Source organism: Gossypium raimondii, chromosome 1 (genome assembly GCF_025698545.1).
Source record: "Gossypium raimondii isolate GPD5lz chromosome 1, ASM2569854v1, whole genome shotgun sequence".
Lineage (NCBI taxonomy): Eukaryota > Viridiplantae > Streptophyta > Magnoliopsida > Malvales > Malvaceae > Gossypium > Gossypium raimondii.
Genome location: NC_068565.1, coordinates 3,425,807 through 3,446,805, shown reverse-complemented (window position 1 = coordinate 3,446,805; position 20,999 = coordinate 3,425,807). Strand labels below are relative to the sequence as shown.

The following is a 20,999-nucleotide window of genomic DNA, read 5'->3' as shown; positions in this document are numbered from 1 at the left end:
ATTCTTTTATAGCATAATAAAAAAAATCTTTTAATGCTATAACTTGTATTTTGTATTAATTAATTTAAATAAAATTTGTCTCACCTTTCATTATATAAAATAACTTTCGTTACCTAAAACTCTTAGTACTGCAATAGACATTGCATACTTTTTACCAAAAATATATATGTAAACAATTGTTGTAATATTTTAGCATATACCACAAAACAGAATATAATGTTTTAAATTACCTTACATTGATTTTCTTTACACAACTTTGGAATTTTCCTTTACACCCCTTTATTAATTTTACTTTGATTTGTTGAATATATAATTCAGATTGTCAGGGTTGGAAATTTCCTTTGAACATTTCCCTTTCCATGTCTACGATTCATTGTATCGACCAAGAAGTATGCTTCCCAAAATTCATTAGATGTGCTTTGATAGTGCTGTTTCATTGCTTTCTTGAAATAATTATATTTCGTTTTTATTCGTGGTGTTTTTTTACAGGAACGTATATTCTCTGTTGGGCAATAACGGTATATTTAATTTTAGATTTGCAGATTTTCATTTGCGCAGATACAAATTCTAGCACTAGTTGAGAAAAAATATTAGCTATATTCTGGGAGAAAAAAAAGGAATTAGGAGCCTATCATGCTATACAAGTTTATATGTAATTTCACTGCAAAACTAAGAATTCTATAGCATTCTTTAAGGAGTTTGAATGCTGAAAACAATCTTCTTCTATTATATGAAAGAACATTTCTGTCAAGTAAAGAAAGATGTTGGAGTTTTGGTTAAGTTTGTGTTCATAATGATCTTGTTTAGAACTTTCACAGGTAGTTTGCTAAAACATCCAACAAAGTTAGCTCTTGAATCGATCAATTCTTTTTTTTTTTTTTTGGTTGTCTTGCATCTTTTGGTGATTCTGGACTTGTGTTTCATTTATGAAGATTGAAGGTTATCATATTTGTACTTTGTCCTTCTTCAAAGTATATTTGACATGAATATAAAAGTTGAGTATCCTTGATGGACCATGGTGAGGTTAAATTAATTGGTATCCAATTTGCATGATTTATTGATTTACTTCTTTGTGTGTGAATTTCTAAGTTTGAATTTGTTGAGGTGCACCTACTTCATGTAAGCGGAAAACACACACAAAGAAAGAAGAGGAAGCGGAAAACACACACACACACACACAGATGTATCGATGTAATAAGGGCTTCTACTTCATGTAAGCGGGTGTAATCGGTGAGTTGAGCCAAACTTTCAAACTTAAACTCAATGGAATGTCAATTTTTAACTTTCAAACTCCGTTTGTTTTAATGTAAAAATTTTCCAGATAGAAAGAGGCGTAGAGTTTGGGCCGATGGTTACTGATTTAATGTAAAAACGCCCAAGCTTGGATTTAACCCCAAATCCGATACAAAATCAAGCAATCGTAATGGAGATCGAACCGATATAGCAAATCATTAAGGTAATGAATTTCAGATTAGAACATAAATCTCAAGCAAAATCAAGGAAAATCGAAAACTCTCTCTCTCTCTCTCTCTCTTTTTTCTTTTTCTGAAGATGAAATTTTGAGGCAAAGAAATTTTTTTTAAACGAACACAACAAGTAACAGATCGGAACCCTAATTTGTTTGATAGATTCAACGAAGAAGGGTCAAAGACGGAATCTTTCAAGGATGGGAGGGACGGATCTAAACACGATGTTGAAGAACAGAGAGAGAGAGAGAAAGCGAAGGGAAATTTGGGAGCGCTCAAATCCACAATTTTTAGAATTAGATTATGACGAAATTTAAATCATTGGTTCATTGTTCTAATTAATCTTAATGATTAAATAAATTATTAAAATAAAAATACTAAAATTAAGTTTAATTAATTTTTTTATTTGGTTCAATAGGTTTGTATCAGTTCTCAAATTAATTGATTCAATATTTTATTTTTTGAATCAACACTATATAAGTTTCCAATTTAATTGATATGACTAATCTGTTTAGTTCCATTTGAGCAACCTTGGCCAAACTAGTCAAACCATTTAATTCGTCTGGTTCAAATTAAATAATTAAAAATTATTAAAAATTATAAAATATAGTTCAACTGATTCAATCATCTATTCAATTGATTTTTAAATTGATTCAACTAGTTCATACTGACTCACGAGTCAATCAAATTTTTACCTCTCTTTGAACCGATACTTTAACAGGTATTTGATCAAACAAACCCGTTACGATTTCGAAAACAAGAATTAAATCTTTATTTTAATACAAAATGTTTTTGTGAGATATTGTCTGTATTTTCATTATTATTTTTTTGTAAATCGATAGAAAATTATTAACAAGGATAAAATCAAAAATGATTTTTGAAGTGTGGACGTTTACCAATTTCAATTTTTTTAAATTGATGTAAAACTTCAAAAATATTTCTATATAAATTTTGTATATTAAAATTCTAATATTTTTATTTTAATATCGTTTATAAATTATTGTTTATAGTTTTGAATTATTAATTTTTTTGTAAGGATTATTATTCATTGTAATCAGAATGATCTATTTACATAATATAATTATTTTATTTTTCATATTATGTAACAATTGGATTTAAGTTTTACGTAATCATTCTGTTGATGTCTAATTTTCGTTGGATACTGTTATTATAACAATTTCAAATATTGCATAAGGTTAGAAATATTTCACTTCATTGTCTTACCTTTTGGTTTTGTATTATTTTGCCTTATTATTATTATTATTATATATAAGTATCTTATTATGTGTGTCACATATGTACATAGATAACTATAGTTAAAAATAAATTTTGAGTAAATTTGACAATGATATTATCTTTAAATTTTAATTTTTAAGCTTCATTATTTTCACATACAATTAATAATGTACTATTGCTAATAATATTATTCAGTTAAAGAAAAAGCTTTTACCTATGCGTTAAGTTATTGTTCATAATTACAAATTTTCATTAATATCACTATTTGTTCTATTTATATTTTTGTCAAAAAATATTTAAATTTAAACCATAATCGAAATTATATATAAATTAAAAGTAAACTACATAGATAGATTGAGGTTTGAGTTGAATTGAATTGAATTAAGTTGGTTAAAATTTTCATGTTTGGATAAACCCTTTGCCTTAGATTGAGTGCATCTAAAAGTTAATTTCTGAATAATTGTAAGAGTTGCTATCACAATAACCTCCTTTTGTATTATTGCATTGCAGAGGTTGTTGGCGAGTCACCGAAGAATCCATTGTGATGAGGATGTTTGATGTTTTGTTTCCTTTTTTGTTGTTATAATGATTGAATCCAAATATTTGTACATTCTAGTTGCGATGCCTTATCTTTTGTTTTTAGAACAATTTTGTTGCCGTATTTGAGAATGTTGGTATTATTGTTTTGTTGTAATTGACATATCGAATTTTTTTGTGCTTTAAATATTAGATGTGTTGTCAACTTTATAAAATTGTTTAATGATTCTCATTTAATTCATTTTAAATAAATATCATTTAAATGAGCTAAATAAATATATATATATATAATTTTGATTTTAAATAAATAAAATTGAGACAATCGAATTTGTTTAGAATCTAAAAGTTTTAGCACATGCTTTTATGAAGATATTTCAAAGACATAACTAAGAATCGGTACTAGGTGTATTAGTGTAAGCCTGATGCATTGTGACTTAGTGATACGTTGTGACTTAGGATCTTTTGATTTATGAAGTTTTATTCTAAAAAAATATTTTGATAAAAAATAAATTTAAATAATTGTAATATTTAATATTCAAAAAGTAACTAAAGAGACTCGAAATTCCAAAAAATGGGCTTCAAGTCAGGCAAAATAAGTAATTACTCAAGCACACATATAATCCAATCTAATGATTCAACTTTTATAGACTTTTGATATTTAACTGTGCTAAGCTAGACTTCATTTAAAATGAAACGCATGTATTTTCAAATTTAAGCTTTTGAATTAATTTAAGTTGATTGTTATGATAATTAAAATTTAGATTTAGATTTTAGATTTGAATCTAAATTTAGTTAAATAATTTTGTATGCAAACTAATTAGAATTTATATTCTATATTTAAATTTTATTATTTTAAACTCATGCAAAATAAATGAAGACATATATAATTATTCTAAAATAACATTTAAAACCTACTTATGAAGCACAAATACATATATGTAATGAGGGTACGGCATGATATGATAATTTTAAAAATAAAGATACGGGTATGACAGAACACAACAATCAAAAGTATTTTATAAAATCAGATGTGCTTTGATTGAGGTGTTTCCCAAAAAAAAAAGTGTAAAAATTGATCAAAAATAAAATATTAATCCCAATTAAAGCTAAAGACTAGTTTGGTGTGCATCAGACTGATGGGTGGGTGTTTCCATTGATATCCCAAATAGAAATGGGAAGTTTGGTGCACCAAACTAGTGTAAGTTTGGTTTAAAGATATAAGATGGGTGGGTGTTTCTATTACAAAGTTTGGTTTAAAGATGTGTCTGTTCCTTTAATAATTTCAGTTTGCATTTTAAGTGTCAGACTCGAATTTTTAGTTACAACATCTATCTTTGTTTTTTTATTCTTTTATTTTATGTTACTTTTTTTTTCACAATTAAATTTTATGATACTAATCAAGTATCATGATTTTGCATCTAAAATTTATGAAAATCTAACAATCAAATGAAAAAAAACTAAAAAACTAAAAAGCATTTCTAATTTAGTATGACTTGGTTATATGCAAATTGTTGTGTTTAGGTTAGTATCAAATTGGATGAGAAATATGGTTTGGAAAATGGCTTATTTTCGTCCACACGGGTAGAGACTAGAGGTGTCCATGGGCCGGGCTGGGCCCAGAAATTTTTTTTGCCCGTGACCTAGGCCTAGGCCCAGTCTAGCCCGGAATATGGGCATAAAATTTTGTCCAGGCCGGCCAGAAAAATTCCTAAGCCCAAGTCCGGCCCGGCCCATTTTTTAATAAACACCAAAAAATTATTTTAAAAATAAAAATTAAAAAAAGTATTTTAAAAATATTTTAAAATTGAAAGAATAAAAAAATAAATATTTATTATATTCGGGCCGGGCCCGGGCCAAAAAAGTGGTGCCCGAGGCCCGAAACTGGCCTCATTTTTTTCCCTAAACCCATATTTCGGGCCTATATTTTTGCCCGAACCCTCCCATATTTCGGGCGGGCCGTCAGGTCGGGCCGGGCCACCCGGCCCATGGACACCTATAGTAGGGACATGGGCGTGTGTCTCAACCGTATGTGACACACGGCTATGTGGCACGGTCGTGTGCCCCCTATATCTTCTTAATAATGCAAGTCAGTATGCTCACACGGCCTAGTACACGAGTGTGTGGCTTGGCCGTGTGACCCAAGTCAGAGAGTTACACGAGCACAGACACGGGCTGGGACACGGCCGTATGCCCCTATTTCGAATGCCCATATGGGCGTGTGACCCTTACAACTTTGAAAAATTTCAATGTTTTCTAAAAAATTCTTTGAGTATCCCAACTTGTTTCTATCGCATATTTTGGGCCTCGAGGGCTCGTATAAATGACAATATATTTGTTTTCGATTGATTTCTGACATGAATATTATATGATATGAAATGTTTGAAATGTCTGTTTATTTGATTTGTAAACTCTGGTAATGCTCCGTAACCTTGTTTCAGTGATAGATACGGGTTAGGAGTGTTATAATTATCTTATTATGTGTGTCACATTTGTACATAAATAACTATATTATAAAATTTGAGTAAATTTCACAATGATATTACCTTTAAATTTTAATTTTTAAGCTTAATTATTTTCATATACAATTTAATAATGTCCGATTGCTAATAATATTATTAAGTAAAAAAAAAACTTTTACCTATGTGTTAAGTTATTGTTCATAATTTTGAAATTTGACTATTTGTTCAATATTAAATATTTAAAATTTTTGTTAAAAATATTTAAATTTAAACCATAATTGAAATCATAAATAAATTAAATGTACATTGTATGAATAGATTTTCGTATCAATTTAGTTATGTGATCAATTGAATTGAGGTGAGATGAATTGGTTAAAATTTTATGTTTGAATCAACCCTTTACCTTATATTAAGACAAGATGTGTTTAAAAGTTAATTTTTGAATATTTATAAAAGTTGCTATCACAATAGCCTCTAATTGTGTTATCGCACTGCAGAGGTTGTTGGTGAGTAAGAGGAAAATGCATTGTGATGAGAATGTTGGATGTCTTATTTCCTTTTTTGTTGTTATAACGACTGAGTCCAAGAATTTCAACACTCCAGGTGGGATGTCCTATTTCCTTTTTTTTAGAATATTTTTGTTGACATGTTTGAGAATGTTGGCATTATTGTTTTATTGTTGACATCTAGTTTCTTTGTGCTTTGAGTGTTGGATGTGTTGCCGACTTCATAAAGTTGTATAGTGGTTTTCATTTGGCTCTTTTTAAATAAATTCTATTAATCGAGCAAATAAAATTTACTATAATTTAGGCTTTGTATTGAATCAAACCAATTGATTTGAAACATATCTAGACTAATTGGCTGCATTACTACCTGTACAAATAATATTTTTAATGCGTTTATTTTATTTGGGATCTTAAATTTTTTGTGTTTTATCCCGAATTTTTAGAGTTTTGTTACAAGTGATTTGAAAGAGGGTAAATTTTTTTATTTTAATATCTCACATGGAATAATGATCAGACTGATTGAACTGAGACTCGATTGGTATGATGGTTTGAACAAAGAAATTGAATCAATTTAATAAGAAATTGCTTGAAATTGGTAAAAATTGAAAATTGAGAAAACCCCCAACTGTTGACCATGATTAATCGGTTTAACAAAAATTTCTTTTATTGTTTTTTAGATTTTTATGAATGTTTAATGATTTATTTAATTATTGTTGGTCCGGCAGTCAAACTAATCAAACTGGTTGAATGGAGAACTAGTGGTTTGAGTGATTTAACCACCAATCCGATTATTAAATAATGGACATGGCACTTAGAGATTGTACCACGTCATCTTCTAAAAATTTATATAAATAACTTTTTAATTTTTAAGTGATGATGTAGCACAATCTCATAGAGTCGCATCATAAAATTTTCATATTTTTCAATTTAAAAAATTAAAATATACCTAATAGTTAAATTCAGGTGTGAAAATAGACCAAAACAAATATGTACTGAAGTGCACTTAACTATATTATCCCTAAATAACAATACGGAAGGTATGTAGAATTAAAATAAATTTAGTGCCAAGAATTAAAATAAATGAATGGGTGCTGAATCGGGCCCAAAGTTCGTAAAAGAATGGGCTTCAATCACATCTTATATTAGTTCAAAAATTAAACTTACCTTCGTTTTCATTTTCATAAATCCCTATCTGATCATTCAACTTTACACACCTTCAATTTCAACAAACTCTGCTAAACTACAGCTGTGACCCCATACAACTCAATTCAATTTGAGTTAGGCTTGGATAAGTATTTTCGTATCTAGATCGGCTCAATTCAAATTTAATTTAAATAGTAAAAAAAATATTTTTTTAAATTTAAATTTAATTATAAAGTATATATAAAATATTAATTAAAAATATTTTAAATATTTTATTATTTTTGAATAAGAAAAAATGTGCTCTTGAGAGTTGGGTCGAAAACAAGCCTAAGACTTAAAACTTTTTTTAGAATTAAATATTGTTTCACTAACTTTGATCCATGATCAATTCAATGCTAAATTGACTTCATTTAAAATGAAACTAACTCTAAATCTATTTTTAAATTCAAGTTTTGGTATTTGTACCTTTTAAAAATTACAAAAGAAAAAGTTTTCTTTTTTATTTATGAAGTTTTATTCTTAAAACAAAAGATTTTTTTGTTATTGAAAAGTCTTGCTCCCTTGGTCTCCCTGGTGACGTAATCCTGGCTCTGTTCTTGGAATCTGATATGCTTTGATTGGGGTCTTCAGTCCTCAATAATGCTTCCTCTCACAATAAAGTTTTCTTACATATTTCCTTGCTCCCATTGTTGTTCTTCAATCCTACCCAAAATTTTAGCATGCCAAAATTAAAAGCAATACTACCATTGTTTGTTCACCTAATGGCCGCTTTTGCTTCATCTGTAAATCTATTCCTGTGCTTGCTTTGCTCGGCATCTTATTAACCAAGATTGTGGCTCTACTTTTTGTGGGAATTTGAATATCAGTTTTTCATTCCGATTAAAAAACTAACCTTCCCAGTGTGGTCATTATGGCTTTGAATTTTAGTGTGAGAACCATAATCGCACCACTTTGGTTGAGAGAGGAGGGAAATTCTCTGTCCAACAAATCTTTTACGAAAATTATATAATACGAAAGGTTGATGCGAGCTTGGACACGGATGATTGCAACTCTCTTCCTCTTAGTTCTGTATATTATTATTATGATACTTATGATTATGAACCACTATCTTTTTCCCTTTCTTTTTGTATGACCTACCTTTATTTTTTATTTTATTTTATGTTACTTTTTTTCGCAATTTAGTTGGCAGTACGTAAATATTCCACCGTTGTGGATGAGTTTATTTTTTTCGCAGTCTTTTAATGCTATAATGTATATTTTTATTTTGGATTAAATAATTTGAATAAATTTTGTCTCACCTTTCATTATATTAAATAATTTTGTCAACTAAAACTCTTATACTGTAATACATGTTGCATACTTTTTGCAAACAAAAATATGTAAAGAATTGTTGTAATTTTTTGAGCATATACCACAAAATAGAATATAATGTTTTAGATTACCTTCCATTGATTTTTTTACACAAATTTGGAATTTTCCTTTACACCCCTTTATTAATTTTACTTTGATTTGTTGAATATATAATCCAGATTGTCAAACTTGAAATTTGCCTTCAGAAACTATATGGACAGCTTTGTATATTTCCTTTTCCACGGCCCCCATGTCTACTACGATATCAACGATTCTATGCCAAGAAGTATGCTTCCCAAAATTCATTAGAATTTAGAAGTGCTTTGATTTTACTATTTCGCTGCTCTCTTGAAATAATGATATTTCGTTTTTATTCGTGGTTTTTTTACAGGAACTTATATTCTCTGTTTGGCAATAACAGGTATTGTTAATTTTGGATTTGCAGATTTGCATTTTTCAGATACAAATTCTAGCACTGGTTAAGAAAAGATATTAGCAATATTCTTGGGGAAAAAGAATAAGGAGTCTATCGTACTATACAAGTTCATATTTAATTTCACTGCAAAACTGATAAATCTATAGCATTCTTTAAGGAGTTTGAATGCCGAAAACAATCTTCTTCTACTTATACGAAAGAATATTTTTTTGTCAAGTAAAGAAAGATGTTGGGTTTTTGGTTAAGTTTGTGTTCATAATGGTCTTGTTTAGAACTTTCACAGGTTGTAAGTTTGGTGAATATTCATATTGCTAAAACATTCAACAAAGTTAAGCTCTTGAATCGATCCATTGTCTTTTTTTTTGGGTTGTCTTGCATCTTTTGGTGATTATAGACTTTGTTTCATTAATGAAGATTGAAGGTTATTATATTTGTACTTTGTCCTTCTTCAAGTATATTTGACATGAATATAAAAGTTGAGTATCCTTGATGGACCATGGTGAGGTTAAATTAATTGGTATCCAATTTGCATGATTTATTGATTTACTTCTTTGTGTGTGAATTTCTAAGTTTGAATTTGTTGAGGTGCACCTACTAGTATATAAACATAACACATAATTCGAAATTATTTTTCTTGGGTTCTCAATGGCCTTTCAAAGTTTTTCATTTGGTATAGAAGAGTAAACGCAAGGCATCAATGATGCTATCTAACAAACTAACTGTTATTTCTAAATTAATTCCATAAAGTAGTGAAATATGCCCCTCTTTCAAGTAGTAGTTAATTATAAAAGAGCATAAAGCTATCACATTATATACTTTTTTGAGAATGTAAGATATATATTATTTGATTAATTTCACAAGTATTGACGTGTTGCATTGTAATCCTTTCAAGGAGGAGTTAACTTTTTGTGGTCGTTTTCTGGGATAATTTGTTTGCTTGCTCTTGTTACGTACAAATGGAGAAGAAGACATTTATCTATGGATGATACGATTAAAGAATTTCTTTAAAGCTAAAATAATCTGGTGTTAATAAGGTATTTTTTAAAAAAAAATAGAAAAATGACTAAAAATTTTAAAAATAAATTAGGTCAAGGGGGTTACGGTTCTGTATTTAAAGGAAAACTTCATAGTAAGCATCATGTGGCAGTAAAATCGTTGGGCAAATCAAAGGGTAATGGCAAGATTTCACAAATGAAGTTGCTTCTATTGGGAAAATTCATCATGCTAATGTGACAAAACTTATTGGATTTTGCGTGGATGGATCAAAGCAAGCCCTAGTATATGGCTTCATATGTCTAATGGATCTTTAGATAAAATCATATTTACAGAAGAAAATAAGAACACTTTGGGTTGGAAAAAAATGTTTGATGTTCTGCTTGGGGTGGCTCAAGGAATTCACTACTTGCATCAAGGATGTAACATGCAAATTCTACATTTTGATATCAAACTACACAATATTCTTCTTGATGAGAATTTTAATCCAAAATTTTCAAATTTTGGTCTTGCTAAATTGTATTCAGTAGATGATAGTATTATCTCTCTCACTGCATCACGAGGAACGATAGGATATATTGCTCCTGAATTGGTTTACAAAAATCTTGGAGGCATCTCATACAAAGCTGATGTCTATAGTTTTGGAATGTTACTAATGGAAATGGTAGGAAGGAGAAAGAACGTGAATGGACTTGCTGACCACACTAGTCAAATATATTTTCCATCTTGGATTTATGACAAATTGGATCAAGGAGAGGACTTGGAGTTGGGAGATGTTTTTGACGATGAAAAAGTAATGGTGAAGAAGATGATAATAACAGCCTTTTGATGTATACAATTACTACCTTCTGATCCTGCAATGAGTAAAGTTTGAAGATGCTTGAATCTAATGTTGAACTCCTTGAGATGCCTCCTAAGCCATTCCATCAACTTCTTCTTGTAACAACAATGGAGGTTCATAACTGTGAGAACTCTAATGATGAGCCAAGTACATCATTGGATACTGTTACTATAACAAGTTCAAATATTGCATAAGGTTAGAAATATTTCAGTTTATTATCTCACCTTTTAGCTTTATATTATTTTGCCTATATATAAATATATACTGTATATTATGATGTGTGTCACATATCCAAATAGATAAGTATAGTTAAAAATAAATTTTGAGTAAATTTGACAATGATATTACCTTTAAATTTTAATTTTAAGCTTCATTATTTTCATATACAATTAATAGTGTCCAATTGCTATTAATATTATTAAGTTAAAAAAACAAACTTCTACCTATGTGTTAAGTTATTGTTCATAATTAAAAATTTCATTAATTTGACTATTTGTTCAATATTAAGTATTTACAATTTTGTTAAAAATTATTTAAATTTAAACCGTAATTAAAATTATATATAAATTAAAAGTAACCACATAGATAGCTTGAGGTTCGGTTGAATTGATCTGTATTGGTTAGATTTTTCATGTTTTGATAAAACTTTTACTTTAGATCAAGATATGATGCATTTAAAAGTTAATTTTAAATATTTATAAGAGTTTCTATTAAAATAGCATTTTCTTGTGTTATTGCATTGCAGAGGAGAATTCATTGTGATGATGAGGATGCTGACTGTCTTGTTTCCATTTTCATTGTTACAATGATTGAATCCAAGTATTTCTACACTCTAGGTGCGATGCTTTATCTTCTATTTTTAAAATAATTTTGTTTTCGTATATGAGAATGTTGGCATTATTATTTTGTTGTTGACATATCTAGTTTCTTTGTGCTTTAAATGTTGGATGCGTTGTCGACTTTATAAAGTTGTATAATGGTTCTCATTTGGTTCTTTTTAAATAAATTTTATTGATCGAGCAATATTATATATGTTATTAGTTTACAATTTTAGTAATCCTACATTACTAATAAATATTGAGTATAAAAAATTTAAATATACAATTACTTAGATAATTGAATTGGGTGCCTAGCCTAGTGGATAATTTGGGTTTACCTATTGGGCTATGTGTAAATATATTAAATGTAATACCCCATACTCAATCTACAAAGTGGTATGTTGGGGCGACGGATTCCTCGTCTCGTACTGACATGATATTATAGGGCATTATCGTTGAGTCTACGATTCTCCACTAGATGCTAAATTAATACTCGAGATTCTCGAATCGAACCTAATCTGTGCACAGAAAACAAACTATTAAACTTACCATTCATATCACAAGCATAAATTCATCATTCAGTGTACATTACACATTTATATATGCCCAATTCCATGTGATCATATCAACAATTTCCGAGTCTATAAGCTCAATCGTATTCAAGTAGACCTCGGAACGGATATACAAATCTGTCACCCCCGAATTCTCCAACAACAATGGTTTTCTCAACTCAATCAGTCTGTCACCCCGGGTTGCCCAACAACAATGACTCAATGCAAAATATTTACCACTCTGGATTATATTTAAAATTCTTGTAAAAGGATAAAAACACATATAATTATATTAAAAAAATTATTTTAAGAGTACTTAAGTGTTCGTCGAATAAAATAAATAAAAAATTATTTAATTGGGCATTGTATCTCGTCTAGCGTGATGCACGGGTTAAGGTGGAATGTGCCTTGCTTGACGGTTCTAACTATAAAAAATGATGGACTTACGTAACACAAAAGGACCAAAGCGATAATGGTCGTCTCTCAGCCACTTCAATGTTTTTGTATTTCCAAGAAGACTTGGAGACTTGCATTGTCTTAGTTGGAATTTATTAAAGTGATAAAGGTTTATATTTAGCCCAAATTTATTTAAATTTTTTAATGATATTAAAATTTTATTTTATTTTTGTTTTCTGATAATCAAATTAATCGTAGTAAATTGTAAAATTTATCATCAATAAGTCAGTAATTATAATGAAATTCAAAATAATTGGTTAGATTAAACTAGTTGAATCTAAAATTATTATAATAAATTCTAAACTTAATAACTTAATTTTATACTCTTTCATACATGACCAATAATTGTTAAAATAAAAATGTATTAGATTATAGCATATTCACAATATAGATGAAAAAATTACATAACAAATTTGCAAAAGAAATGATATAAAAACTAAAAGTGTCTTTGATTGAGAAGGTAAATTTTAAGTAATTAAATTTTGGGAAGTTTTGGGATCAACAACTATAAAGTGAATGCATTTTTTTTAAAGTTCATATAAAGAGATAAAAATAATATCACGATTTAAAAGTAAAACTCCCATTGTTGGGTCATGTAAGGCGGCCTTTACTTTATTTCTACTCGTCAACGTCTTTTGTCTTTCGTTCACACTTCTTTTCACATAAAATATTTTATATACTAAAAATTCTATACCATATGCATTCATGTAAAACTCATAAATTTATATTTAAAAATAATAAATAATAGAAATTATAATTTGAAATTAGTTAATTATAATAACATAAGAAATAGTGAATTAAAAAGATTAAATTAAATTGTGCATAAAATAAAATTTAAACATATAAGTACGTAATCTTCGCTTCAATTATGAATTAGTGTTGAATTAACTTATGATACTAACTCAATTAATAATATTATTAATATGTGTAAGTGATGGAGATAATAAATTATATATATTAAAATAAAAATATAGAGAATGTATTAAAATAAAGCTTGTTACTTAGGTACTCTCCCCTCTAATTCTCTCTTTTTCATTTTTATTTATGAAGTTTTATGCTAAGAAAAAAGAAATTTATCTTTTTTGAAAAGTCTTGCCCCTTGGTCCCCTTTGTAACGTAATCCTGGCTCTGTTCTTGGAATCTGATATCCTTTGATTGGGGTCTTCTGTCCTCAATAATGCTTCTTCTCACATTGAAGTTAGAAACTTAATTGTTAACCCCCATTGTTGTTCTTCAATCCTACCCAATATTTTAACATGCCCAAATTAAAAGAAAAGCTACCATTGTTTGCTTTATTTGTAATTCTACTCCCTGGTGTTTGCTTTGCTAGGCATCTTATTAACCAAGATTGTGGCTCTACTTTCTGTGGGAATTTGAATATCAGTTTTCCCTTCCGAATAAAAGGCCAACCCCCCCAGTGTGGTTACATTAACCTTGAATTAGAGTGTGAAAACAATAATCGCACCACTTTAGTTGGAAGAGGAGGGAAATTCTCTGTCCAACAAATCATTTACGAAGATTATACAATGCGAGTGGTCGATGCAAGCATGGACACAGATGATTGTAATTCCCTTCCTCTTAGTTCTGTATATGATTATTATTATGATTATATAAATAATTATTATGAATATAAACCGTTTCCTTTTTTTGTTAATGATTATTATGGTAGATGGTTAGAGTCTAGCATTATTCATGTTGTGAATTGCACGAAACCTATAAAATCATCACTTTATATTGAGGCTTCTCGTTGTACCACCAAATCCAATCCTCCTTCTTCCCTTCCAACTTTTCATTTTTATTTTTTAAATGGAAATATCCACCCATCTGATATCAATCAAGCTTGCACTGTGGAAGCGGAGGTTCCAATTATGGTTCGTAATATAACAGGCATGTTTACATTGGATATCTACAAAAAACTACTAGAAGGTATTTGGGTTACTTGGAATGAATGCACCTACCAGGGCTGCGACTACAATAACAAAGTTTCGTTTAAAGAAGTGTAAGTTTCTTCAGTGATTTTAGTTTACATTCTAAGTATGCATTATTAATTACGTCATTAGACTGAAATTTTTAGTTAGAACATCTGCCTTTGCTTTTTGTACGACTTACTTTTTTGTTCACAAATAAATTTTATCTTGCTAATTAAGTATCATGTTTTGTAACTAAAATTTATGAATTCCGAACAATCAAATGGGAAAAAAGAAAGAAAGAAAAAACCTTAATAACATTTCTAATTTAGTGTCTTACTTTTGCTTTATGTAGACCTACTTATTTGTTTTATGTTATTTTTAAATTTATGTACAATTTTAGATTAATAAAAGTCTATGTACAATTTCAAAATTTATTTCTGTGGACTTCCCAATCATAGAAAGAATAAATCCGATAGCATTTTAGATTAATTACTACAATTACGGCTACAACTCCTTCTTTTTCATTTTCATGTAACAATAATTACTAGACTTTTTTTCCCTTTGTAGAGTATTTTAGTAATTTACAGTGCAATAAACGGGGAAATATAGTCAATATTAATAGAACTTTTATTGATTTTTATATGAAACACATTATAAATAATCGTTACTAATTTTTATGTATAATCAAATATTTGATATGTAATTAATACTCAGCCAATTGTTGTTATTGTTAATAATTTTGTATAATCATAGAAAGACACTCTGCCAAGATTTTTTGGATACACACAACAAAATCCCTACTCCTTTTATAATAAGATAATTTGATCCCTTTTACTTTTTTTTTCACACATAATTCTTGTGCCAATATATAGTAAAATTTGGAACTTTATATATATATTGTAATTTTAATATAAAATACATTTAGAAGAATTGTTAATAGAGTGTTATATAAATCTAGTCTAATGTTTAGCTCATTGGTCCCATCTACAATAGCTTTGCTTATTTAGATGTACTGAATACTGCAGATTGTTCGATGTGCAATATAAATTGAGAGCCTATTTTGGGAGCATTTCACGATCAATTTTCTACGGCGGCATTTTTTATTATTCTAACTATTATGGTATGATTTTTTTTATTTTTTGGGTCGGCTGGTGTGATTTGCAGGTTCTATTTGTTTTTTACTGATCTTTGAACTTTTTACTTTCTGGTAATATTGATGTATCTTTTTGTTTTTGTGTTTCCACAGCACAGGATAATTTTTATCTTGGAGTAACAGGTATACTTATGGTCTCAATTTTTAATATATCCAAAACATTGAGAGATAGAAAGAAAAACTATTCACGTTTAATTTGAGGAAAAAAAAATGAAAGATTCTTTATATTTATAATTTGATTTTAAGTTATAAAAACTACAAACCACTTTTTAAATATTTGAAATCTATCTTAATTTTATCTTGTTTTGGTATATCAAATAAGTATGTGTTTGTTTTAAGAGAGCAAGCGACTGTCGCTTGTATAGACATTTTGAGAATGTAGATAATTAGTTTTTGATCTCACAAAGTACTAAAGTAGTACAATACTTTCTTGTTTTTGAAGCGGGGTTCTTCATACTCAGGGCTTTGCTTGGGATACCTTGTTTGTTTGGGCTTGTTATTTACAAATGGAATAGAAGACATTTATCCATGGATAATAAGATTGAAGAGTTTCTTCAAAGTCACAGTCTAGCACCAATTAGATATTCTTTCAAAGAAATTAAAAAAATGACAAAAAATTTTAAATATAAATTAGGTGAAGGGGGTTATGGCTCTGTCTTTAAAGGAAAGCTTCGCAGTGGACATTATGTGGCAATTAAATTGTTATGCAAGTCAAAGGGTAACGGCCAAGATTTCATAAATGAAGTTGCTTCTATTGGGAGAATTCATCATGTTAATGTGGCAAAACTTATTGGATTTTGCGTGAAGGGGTCAAAGCAAGCTCTTGTATATGAGTTCATGTCAAATGGATCTTTAGATAAAATCATATTTTCAGAAGAAAATAAGAAGACATTAGGATGGAAAAAAATGTTTGATATTGTGCTTGGGGTGGCTCGAGGAGTTGACTACTTACATCAAGGGTGTGACATGCAAATTCTGCATTTTGATATCAAGCCACACAATATTCTTTTAGATGAGAATTTTAATCCAAAAGTTTCAGATTTCGGTCTTGCTAAGTTGTATTCAGTGAAGGATAGCATTGTCTCTCTCACTGCTGCACGAGGCACAATAGGATACATTGCTCCTGAATTGGTTTACAAAAATCTTGGAGGCATATCATACAAGGCCGATGTTTATAGCTTTGGAATGTTATTGATGGAAATGGTAGGAAGGAGAAAGAATTTGAATGCATTTGTTGACCGCACTAGTCAAATCTATTTTCCATCATGGACTTATGATCGACTGGATCAAGGAGAGGACATAGAGCTAGGAGATGTTTCTGATGATGAAAAACTGCTGGTGAAAAAGATGATAATAACAGCCTTTTGGTGCATAAAATTATTGCCTATTGATCGTCCTTCAATGAGCGAAGTGCTAAAGATGCTTGAAGGGGATGTTGAACTCCTTCAAATGCCCCCTAAACCATTTCATCATCTTCCTCTTGATACATCGATGTAAGTAGATGGTTGTGAGAGCTCTGTTGATAAGCCAAGCACATCATCCTCGGCTGTTACTATAATTAATTCAAATGTCTAATGGGGTTGGAAATATCTCATTTCATTATCTCACCTTTGTAGTTTTATATTAATTTTCTTTTATACGTATAAAGTATCTTATTATGTGTGTTGTATATGTCGGCAGATTTATATTTTTGTTCCGTATCAAAGTTTGCAACGTGCATCCCAAATTATAAGAAAGAAACTCCCATTGTTTAGCCACGTCCTAATGGCCGCTTTTGATTTGTTTCTAAATTTATTCTTTTCATGCTTGCCTCGCTAGCCATGCTATTGGGAACTTAAATAACATTTATGCCTTGCGATTGAAAAACCAACCTCGCCAGTGTGGTTATCGTAGGTGTGAACTTGAGTATGAGAATATCCAAGAAAACTACTCTCTGTTCCATGGACTTGGATTTTTCTTTTCAATGGGATCTCTTTATTTTTGGCTTATGTTCCTAATAGGCCTAGCAGTGTTATGAATGTTTAGAATAGCACAAAAGCAATGAAAATATTCTATTGTACCACTAAATCCAATCTCTTTCAGCTTAAAATTTTTTTTGTCAAGTTGTAGTAAGATTGTATCCATAGAAATCAGTGATAATTTATTTCTTTAATCAATGTTAAAAAAAAAAAAGAAGTTTAGAATTGAAAACTAAAATTAAAATTAAGCAAAATAAAAAGAGATTATAAAATAAAATCAAGAAAAGAAACTTTAACCAACATATGTAATTATATTCAAAAATATTTTAAAAATACTTGGGTAGTTGTCGAATAAAATAAAAGATCTATACAATTAGGCATTGAGTCTCGTCTAGCCTGATGCATGGATTTGGGGTGGAATATGCCTAGCTTGACTTACATAACACAAAACGACCACGGCAATGACATAAAAGCTAAAAGACTTAGAATGTTTTTGTGTTTCAATGAAGACTTAAGACTTGCATTCTCTTGGTCGTCCTCAATATAGTTGGAATTCATTAAAGTGATAAAGGTTTGTCTACAAGTATATGGTCCAAATTTATTTAAATTTTTTTAACAATTTAAAATCTTCTTTTCCTTTTGCTTTTCATTATAATATAATAAAATTATAAAATTTTCCACTAAGTAATTTCAATGAAATTGAAATTAACTTGTTAGAATAATCCATTTGAATATAAAATTATTATAATAATCCATACACCAGCAATCGGATAACAAAAACGGGCAACAATATGCCAGCGAACGAAACAGCGGAATAACAGAAAAAATAACAAGGCAACAACAGCAAAATAGCAGAACGTGAAAAATAGATTTTATTTTATTTATTTCTTTTTCTTTTTTCATTTAGGCTATAAAAGCCGATTACAAAATCTGTAAAAGAGGACACTGACGAACACAAAAAAAAAAAAAACCAAAGAAAAGCACTAGAATCGTTTTTTAAAAGGTGATGGCAGATTTTCTTTTCTGATTTTATGCGAATCGTTTTTTTTTCTTTTCACTTACTATACGAAAATACCAAACAATAGAAGGGGGACTTACCTTTTTGTTTCCGGTGCCGTCGCATCTCCGTGAACTCCGTTGTAATCGGTGTTCAGACGGAGGTAACGGGCGTGAGAGCGGCGCGGCGGTTGAGAGGCAAAATGCTTAAGTTTTTTATTAGTCAACTGAATATGAAGGGCGTCTAAACGGCGTCGTTTGGGGCCTGCTTCAGTGGCCCCAAAACAGCGTCGTATCTGCCAACCCGCATCGCGACCCGACCCGCTAGTCCCAGATCCGCGCGTTTTATAGCTCAAAGGGGGAATTTTTGCAAATGGTCCCCCCAATCCAATTTCATAGAGTGTTCAAACCAGTTTTTTATTTATTTAAATTTCGCCCAGCATTTTGTTTTTGTTTCATTTCGGCCCAGGTTGCAACGCCGCGTTTTGGAAGGACGGGATTATTTCCTACTTGGTCCCCCAAGTTACCCCCGTTGAATTAAGCCCCTTTACTTTATTTTATTTTCATTTATTACTTTCAATTCTGTTTTAAATTCAATCTAATCCCTACTAATTAATGTGCTTAATTTTCTTTTAATTTATTTAATTATTTATTATTCCGTTATTTTAAAAATATATATTTAATATTAAATATAATATTATTTTTAAGCTTAATATTATTTTAAACTCATCATCAATATTATTTTTAAACTCATCATCAATATTATTTTACTGTATTATTATTTTAAATTATTCATTAATATTACTTAATTTATCATGTATTTGTTTTTTAAAGTTTTTCATGTATTATTTTAAGTTTATCATGCATTATTATTGTAAGTTTATCATTGTTATTATTTTAAAATTTTCATTAACATTATTCGAATTTTTCATGTACTACTATTTTAGGTTCTTCATATATTAGTTTGAATTTATCATATATTATTATTTAATTTCATCATGTATTATTTGTTATGCTAATCTAGTATAATTTGTACATATTTTTAATGGTTTATTTTATAATATATTTTAAAATTCACTTTTATACATTTTATGCTTTAAAGATTTATACAACAATATTCTTATATAATACTATTTCATATATATATATATATATACACAATTTATATTAAATTATGTTCGTTACATACATACATAATATATTGTTAGTTTCATATTATTATATATCTTTTTTATCTATCTCTATATATATGATTTATTTTCTTTTAAAATCCTATTTTATTACATTTTGCCTATTCCAACCTTTTACATATATTATTATATATTATTATTTTACATAAAGTTTTTCACTCCATATGTGTTACTTATTTAAATTAATATATGAATATTATTTTATGTATTTTGATTTTCTTATATAATAGTTACTTTAAAATTTATTTAGATACTATTATTTTATGTAGTGTTTATTTTTAAACTCTATTTTGATTTATTTCAATCTTTCATATATGTATATATTATTTATTTTAAATTTATTTTAACGTATAATTTATTGATTATAATTTCCTTCTTGCATGTTATTTGTTTTTTTAGTTATTTTAAATTTGTTATGTTTTATTTATGTTAATTTGTTAGGTACTTCTTTTAAGATTAGCTTTTGAATGTTGATATTAATATTTGCATAATATATGATGTGAGAATTATTGTTATTATGTGTATTGTATTGCTTACTTGTATTTATTGATTATTTGTCGTTCATTAGAGTACATTTTAGTTTACGAATTATCACTTCACGTTGTACATTATCATTCCATCATATTTTATTTGTTTAAAAGATTACATTTAATTAAAGTATTGAAATTGTTTTATTCAAAGGTTTTCAAAATAGCGCAATACTCAGTATCCAAGATTTTCGAGAAGGTTGTGCCCTAACTGTCTGGGCTCCAATTTTCCTCGTTGAATTTAAGTAACCGTAAAAAATTCAAGTATTAGCTTATTCTTGGGAATTCGATACGTTGTGTCCTAACTCATTGGATATGACATTTTGTTATCTCGAGACGGGGATTTTTTTTAAAAAAATAAAGGCAAACTTATATGTCGTCTTTGGAACTTCGAGGAATTGTGCCCTAACTTATGAGGTTTCGATTTCCTCATTGAACCAAGATGGCCAAACATTTTTAGTTTTCAAATACAC

General features: G+C 28.8%; 1 protein-coding gene and 1 pseudogene across 1 annotated transcript; both read left to right on the top strand.

Annotated features, from left to right (window-relative positions):
- The first annotated feature begins 10,192 nt into the window (after window positions 1–10,192).
- On the top strand, window positions 10,193–11,153 carry LOC105776250 (rust resistance kinase Lr10-like; annotated as a pseudogene).
- Window positions 11,154–13,839: 2,686 nt separating this feature from the next.
- On the top strand, window positions 13,840–17,612 carry LOC105776228 (LEAF RUST 10 DISEASE-RESISTANCE LOCUS RECEPTOR-LIKE PROTEIN KINASE-like 2.3). The gene is made up of 4 exons (XM_012598775.2): window positions 13,840–14,791; window positions 15,728–15,822; window positions 15,949–15,978; window positions 16,298–17,612. Exons 1-4 carry the CDS (start codon window positions 14,049–14,051, stop codon window positions 17,350–17,352), a joined length of 1,923 nt encoding a protein of 640 aa, XP_012454229.1. The 5' UTR covers window positions 13,840–14,048; the 3' UTR covers window positions 17,353–17,612.
- Window positions 17,613–20,999: the final 3,387 nt, after the last annotated feature.